Below are 7,333 nucleotides of genomic sequence, written 5' to 3'. Positions count from 1 at the left end.
CAATGGTTTAAAGCATATGGAGAACAAACTCACATCCACCATAATACAATACAGCTGAGCCCTATATATAGAACATTCTGCCAGGATGGGGCTGGCAGGGGCTGAGCCCCACCCCAAACAGGGCAGGATCATGCCCATGGGGAGCGGTTTGCGGTTGTTCTCTTATGTGTTAGGCAGTAGGCAATACTGAGACTTCCACTTCATAATGAACAGCAGTTAACATAACCCAGGAGACTAGAGCACCATAAGACAAGTCTATATTCAAAACAACGTCATGCTGACATCACACAATTGCACCATTTACACTTTTATTTACTCCAAATAATAGTTCAACGTTTAGTAACTTCAGCGTTCTCTACAGAGGTGTAAAATTCCTTCTCTGGCTTTGGTCATTTACAACGTTGCAGACATTTGGTAGTTCTGTTCTTTCCTATTTAATAATAATAATTAAAATAAAAATAAGTCCCATTTGCAGCTATCAGGGTTCCTGTATCTGACTGATGGAGTGTAACCTGCAAATCACAGGCATGAGCAGAATTCAAAATGCCACCGAGGCCTCTACAAGACTTAATGTATCAGGAAACATTCCCTTTATTGACCAGGATCAAAACAAACAAACAAACAGAAAAAAAGGGTTAAACCAAACCAAAACACCTCAAAACAAATGACAACTCAAACTCTCACTGATAGACCTTAAGAAGTTTGATGACAGAATGGAAAAGAGGGGGGTCCAAAGTACTGTTTGGTCAGCTCTGGCTGAAAACAACTCTGAATGTGCATGCATTTTCCCAATGACTCCTAAGATATAGAAATTCCTCTGATATTACAAAATACAAAAATATTTTCTCCAAACTCTCATTTACATTGCATTTACAACAATCACGGAAATAACTTAGGCTCCCACACCGTCCGAGAGACAAATCACCTACCGACATGGCTAATGGAAAACAAAATCGTGGTGGAAAGCAAAAGCTACCAGCAAACTGATGCTGAGAGTCAACAGTGGTAACCAAAAACGTATGGACAAACAGAACTCAAACGGGTGGCAGTATCTGGGAGAAAGAGGAAAAACTACTGGGTAAGTATTAGAGGCTAAAGTGAACTTTTCTGTGTTCTTTTATTTCTCCAAAGTTAAGATGTGCAAAATATATTCACCGTGCCCAGGATTATGACTATTTCTAGAAGCCAGTCTACAACCTTCTCACAAATCCCTACTCTTTCAGATCGCTTTTTGTTACAATAAAAGCACTTACATGATCTAAGCCAGTGCAAGTTTGTGAGTTAATTTACATTCTCCCAAGGTGCCTGGCAATGATGCCATTAGGATATGATACAGTTTTTGCTCTTCTGTCTTTTCCGGCTGTGTAACTGTCCCCTGCCACCCAACGTGGAAGACTTGGGCATGCTGTATGAGCCATACTTGTGCAGGAGCTCCTCACTGGTCACATACCGGAGGCGAGTGGGTTGGGGAATTGGCTCCCCGAGGAAATAGCCCTCGTTGTCAGACTCCGAAGAGGAGGAGCAGGTCGAGCACCAGTCGTATTCGGCAAAGTAGGGCCCCCACCTCTCACCCAAGTGGTTCTGCAAGGCGAGATCCGACACTGTCCGGGGACAGTGGCCGTAGACGTCCCTGCGGGGACCCTGCTCCACCGTCTCCCTGCAGCTCCTCTGGTGCATGAACTGGTCGTAGTCTTCCCTGGCTCGAAGCGAGGGTCTCTCCTTCAGCCGGTAGCACTGCTCGCTGGCCAAGTGCAGGGCGTTATCCGAGCGGGAACGCCGCGACCGCCGGGGCCGGTGTGGGCGGTAATGCCGGTCATCATCCTGCAGGTTAGTTCGGCGGCGTGTGCGCTCGCTCATGGGGGCATGCCTCAAACCGTCCTGTGCCCCTAGCTTGCCCCCGGGCACCCCACTGCCATAGTCAAAGCTCTGGTGCATCCGCCCGTGCGCCGCCCTCTCTCGGTACCCGAGGGGGCTGGCGAGGTTGTGCAGGTTGGGCTCCATGTCCTGGTACTGCGGCACTGAGAGCAGGCTGCGGACGGACTCGGCGCTGCGAAACTGCACGGAGGAGTTCAGGGTGCCCATGTTGCTCAACTTCTCCGAGACGTTCATGCCCGAGTCTTTGCTTAGGTCAGGCATTGAGAACCTGGAGAGATGCTCCTGGCGCTTGGCTCCACCATCTGCTGAGAGGCCTTTGCAGGGAACAGGCAAAAGGAGAAAAAGAGAGTTAAGAAGGAGATATTTCTATCAGTAGAGATGGGGGGGAGAAGGCTGGTTTTGGCCTAATACTTTTGCTTTAAATAATAACTTCATGGTTTAGATGCTGTCCCGAAGAGCCCTTTTAAGAGGATGATTTTATTTTTTCCTAAAGAGCAGGCAGTTCCTCCTTTGGGGAAATCACACCAATTTAAGGTGTTTTGAGTTGGACTTGAGTTGCTTTTCACGACTTCCCTTCCCCATATGTCTACACTGCCTGCAACTTGATAGGAATAACTAGCAATACCAGTGAGAAATTCTGCATCAGAGGTAACCTGAGGCCTCCTGCATGCTGAGATAACTAGGGTGCCATGATCCAGCACCCACACCCTATGCAACAATATGTTTTGGAGGACTGAATAACAACAGGAGCAGCTTAAAATGGGGCCACTAATTCAGGCTTGTTACTATGCTGCACAGGTCCCATTGAACACGTTGCCCAGAGCAGCTGTGGCTGCCTTATCTCTGGCAGTGCTCAAGGCCAGGTTGGACATCGGGGCTTGGAGCAACCTCCTCTACCGGAAGGTGTCCTTGCCTGTGGCAGGGGGGTGGAACTGGATGAGCTTTAAGGTCTCTGCAACCCAAACCATTCTGTGATTCTAAGACACCACTGGCTCTTTCCCATGTGCCAGCCATCTCTGAGCTCCTGCAAGATGCTTTCCTCCAGCCCAGAAAGCCTTCACCCGACAGCAGAGAAGTGGGGTGTCTGCTCAGCAACCTGCCCATCAATGAGAAACTCAACACACCCCACACTGCCCTAGTCCTTGACCTGTTTTAAGGGTGTTTCCTGCCTATTTTGTGACTATCCCCATGTTAGCTTGACAACTGGCAGGAGCCAGCGTTTGCACTACAAGCTCAGGACAAAACGTTTCGCAAGCTATTTCAAAAGAGCTCCATTTCATCCCAAATCAAACGCAGTGTTTGCTTTGGCACTCTTCTCCCCGTCCCTCTCCGACAGCCTCCCTGTGCAGACCAAACGCAGAGAGCTGTGCACCATCAGCAGGATTTTCCCCATGACGCACAGCCCTTATGCAATAACCAGGAATTTATGACTTTGTAAATTAATTAAATAAAACAACAACCCAGCCCACAATTCAAGAATAAACTTCTTTTTTCCCCCTTCACAAAAGCTGCTTACATTTCGTCAAGAGCTCAGCTCCTCTGGCATTTGCTGCTCTTGCCAAACCTGAACAAGGGCTGCTGTCCCTAACTCCTCTCATGAGCTGCTTTAGGGTTTCTTTGGACTCAGCCTTAAAAAGATCAACAGATCCTGCAAGGATGGGCAGAACGTTTCCAAATCCTCCCCTCGGTGGCACCAGGGAAAGCTTTAGCACTTGAGCCCAAGCTGCTGCCGGGTCTCACATGATTTGGCTTTGCTTCCTGAGTCCCAGCTGCCATGGCCATTTCTCTCTACTCCTCCGCTTTCTGCTGCCAATGGGGATGTTTCTGGAGTTTATGGAAGGTAAAGCAAAGGTGATCCCTGAAAGCTACAGGAAAAGGAGGAGGCTAGGTTAAAAAAACAAAACAAAACACGAAAAAGCCATGTTTTGCTTTGAAAAGGGCACACTTCCCAAGCCAGCTTGACACCTTTTATCTTTTCCTAAGCCACACTGATTTTCAGTGACCCAACCCAACCTGCCTACTGCCCTTTGGAAACAGTCCTGCACAGGTTCTGTGTAGGTTCCCCATCCCTGCTTTCCCTGTTCCCATTATAGGAGTGAGTGATTCCTGGCACTCCTCCCTGCTGGACCCCCAGTCTTCTGCCTCTGATCCCAGTGATGCTGTTCGTCACATCAGGCACTGCTTCCCCATCTCCTTCCTGTGCCACCATGGAGGAGCCCAGTAGCACCTCCAGGAGTGAAAAGCAAATCAATAACATGCACAAAGACCCCCCAAAAAAGCTAGGATAACAGTGGGATTCATGGCAGAGCTAACCTGAATGTGAATCATGGCTGCTGACAGCCGAGTGTGGCCTTAATCGGATCTGTCAGACAATAGCTGACGCCAAGGAAAATGAGCCCTTGGTGACATTTATGCAACCCTTTGTTAAGAGAACTGCAATAGGAATGAGCAACAAGAGCACTGTGCAGGAATACAGCTCTAAACACCACAGGATGTTTCTGTGCTGTCAGCAGATGGATTTTGGCAGCATCATTTGAAAGGGACCAATCTCATCCTGCCTCATAGGGACACAGGGTGAGCCAGTGCTTCATCTGGTGACAGCAGCTGCATTAGATGGTACCCACAAGTTTTGGCTCTCCCACCATGGCTATCTCCATCCAGCTCCTGGAAAGGCAGAGCCAAGGCTTCCACAGGTTTAATTCACACAGGATGAGGGTGTCCAGCCCCTTGCACACACTGTGAGTGCTTTTGTCTCTCTCCCTTCAAAGTGCTGGTCAGCACAAGGGGCAGCAATTTCATACGAGGAGCCTGTAATATATATACAGCCCGTGCTTGGAGCGCAAGGTTTAATCAGTGATTATTATGTCCAGGGGATGTTTCTGGCTGTTCAACCAGGCAGCCTAATTATAATTAAGCACACATATTTTAAGGTCTAGAATTGCTGGGGAAATGTTGATTGTAAGAGGAATGGCAGCACAGAGCACACACAGCTCAGGGTGGATGGAGCTCATGCTCCTGAGGCTGCACCCAAAGCCCCCTTCACTTCTCAAGGATGCAAGTTCTAACCCTTGTGAAACACAAGCCTTAACTTTACATTAACATCAACACAAGGTGTAAAGCATCACAACTGGGGGGTAGGCTCAGATTAATCTTTCAAAGCTCTCTAAATGATCCTGCCCATCCCTGCGGAGCCACACAGCCTCAGCAAGGCACGGTGGGAGCACGCCAGGAGCCCTCCAGTCTGACTGCAGTGAGTTCAGAGGATGGCAATAACCATTTGTCTAAAAAGTTTCATCTAGAAAATATAACCTAGGAATAAAGTTTGAAAGAGCAGGGGTTGTTTAGTCTAGAGAAGAGAAGGCTTAAGGGGATATAATAACAGCCTTCAAATGCAGAAAAAAATGCTTGCAAAGAGGAGAGGAAGACGTTATTCTCCAGGTCTGGGGAGCTCCTGCAAGGAAAATTTCAGCTTGGAAAAGCATAAAACCTCCTGTGCAATCACAGCGGAGGGCTGGAGCAGGCTCCAGCACCTGAGGGTCTCCTGGGCACCCAAAGGCAGCAGGTGCCTGCGCATGCATAGGGTGGCTCCAGGTCTCCCTGGACAGGGTGAAGGTGGCACCGACCCTCCTCTTATGCAGTCACTTGCCATTTCAGAGCTGCACCAGTGCACTGAGGTCCAATCTTCCTGAATTACCAGTATTTATTTACAGCCGCTGCAGCTCCCTCTTAATGAAGTGTTTCACCTGGGAACACAGCTGATACCCCTACAGAGCCCTAACCTGGAAGAAAGAGCATGTGAGGGAGCCACCACACAGTGACAACTATTTGCTAACAAGGAAACTTGAGAATCTTTTTCCCAAGGCCATCCAGGAGAGCAGGAGCCCTGATCTGGATGGTTCTTACCCCATCACCAAGCCCTTTCCATGGGTGCAAACCTTGGGGTGATGTGTTGACCCCACTAGACCTCCCTTGTGTAGAATGATGCTCTGAGTGCACCCATTGGCAGCTGCCCCAGAGGCTCTTGCACTGGAAGAGGAGAGATGGCACCTGTGGTGCATTGGCTGGGAGCTGTCCCATAGCCAGATTGGAGCCAGCACCGTGGCACATGTGGACATAGCAGGTTATTTTGCTGCTGTTCTCCACTGCGTGGGGCTGCCAGGCTCAATATTTCACTCCGGAGCTATGGAAACACGCCTTTTGGATGAACACAAGCCAAAGCTGTAGCTTGTCTGCAGGCATTCAATATAAAACTGGTACAGAACCAGGAACGCAAACCAGGTTTCTGCTTAACATTAAGGTTTGATAAGAATACGACGTATGATCCCCTCTGAAGTCTTTCCCCACCCCTATTAGAACTATGTTTAACCCATCAACATTGCCAAGGGAAATAACAAACAAATAAGGCACAGAGATAATCCTCATAAGCATCACCTCTACAACTTTGCCACAACAAAGCACTTGAAGGCGCTGAAATCTCACTGGGTGCTTTGCTAAACCGGGGCTGCAAGTTGCAGTAATTATGAATTATTAAACCACTTGGTAAATGACAGCAGAGGGGCCGCAGGGAGCACGTATGCTGGGTGGGAGGCTGGGAATGAAGCCCCCTGTGACGGGAAGCAGCTTCCAGCCCTCATTACATTCAACTCCCAGCAAAGCTGTGCTAACACAGGGTGAGGCTCTGCTGCAGCCAGACATCCACTGCACAGATAGCATCGTCTGCTTCAGCCTGCCTGGGGAATGCAAAATGCCCTGACTTACAATACTGCAAACAAACCAGGCTATGCTGACGCTTGCTTCTTGCCTTTACATTTATCATCATGTACACATACACCTGTGCATCACAGCCCTCACCACCTGAGCCCCAGATGGGTGCCTGCTTGCACCAAAACACTGCACCCAACGCAGTGTTTAAATGCAGCTATGAAGATACAAGAGGGGACAGGATGGGATCTCTCTAGTCCAGCCACCCATGTCAGAGCCTTCTCTCTCTCATAGCACCAGGCAGGCACATTCTCACCAACCCTGAAACAGGGTTTATTTCAAGTTCAACCCCAAGAACTAAAAAGGAACTGAAGGAGAAACAGCCTGCCCAAGGCTTTGTTTATAGCTCAGCCTTGTCTCACTTCTGAGTGACCTCGGGGCATGCAGAAATAAAGCAGAACCCTTATGTAACTGGAAATGAAGGAAACTAAACAATTCCAGGGAAAGCAGAGCGCTCACCAAGTGGGTTGTGGTGCTGAGAGCCTCTATGGTGTGCCCCCACTTGCCATCCTGTGTGCGTCCATGTGCCAAATGGGGTGAAGGCATGATTATGGCTGGCTCTCACAGCCAAGCATGCCATGCTTCCCACTGCTGAGCGGCAAAAGGCGGGTGAGGGGGAGAAGAAACATTCCTGGCAGCTTTATAATGTTTTGGCATTGGTCATTTGGGATGGAAGACCTCTGTCTTCATGTCTGGT

General features: G+C 48.9%; 1 protein-coding gene across 4 annotated transcripts in view; it reads right to left on the bottom strand.

The window, feature by feature from the left end:
* Window positions 1–291: 291 nt before the first annotated feature.
* Window positions 292–7,333, bottom strand: part of PRICKLE2 (prickle planar cell polarity protein 2) — a 104,858-nt gene continuing 97,816 nt past the window's right edge. For 3 of the 4 annotated variants that reach the window (XM_061362325.1, XM_061362329.1, XM_061362328.1), the window contains 2 exons: window positions 3,392–3,439; window positions 292–2,189 (listed from right to left, as the gene is read on the bottom strand). In XM_061362325.1, coding sequence (XP_061218309.1) covers window positions 1,321–2,189; window positions 3,392–3,439 — 917 coding nt within the window. In that variant the 3' untranslated portion in view covers window positions 292–1,320. The remainder of the gene's footprint in view (window positions 2,190–3,391; window positions 3,440–7,333) is intronic. The other variant, XM_061362327.1, reaches the window with a different exon arrangement.

Source organism: Neopsephotus bourkii, unplaced genomic scaffold, assembly GCF_033783945.1.
Source record: "Neopsephotus bourkii isolate Nb327-2 ecotype Australia unplaced genomic scaffold, CSIRO-AGI_Nbou_v1 NB_1120, whole genome shotgun sequence".
Classification (NCBI taxonomy): domain Eukaryota; kingdom Metazoa; phylum Chordata; class Aves; order Psittaciformes; family Psittacidae; genus Neopsephotus; species Neopsephotus bourkii.
The sequence above is the reverse complement of the archived record's forward strand: the minus strand, read 5'-3'. Positions and strand labels throughout refer to the sequence as shown.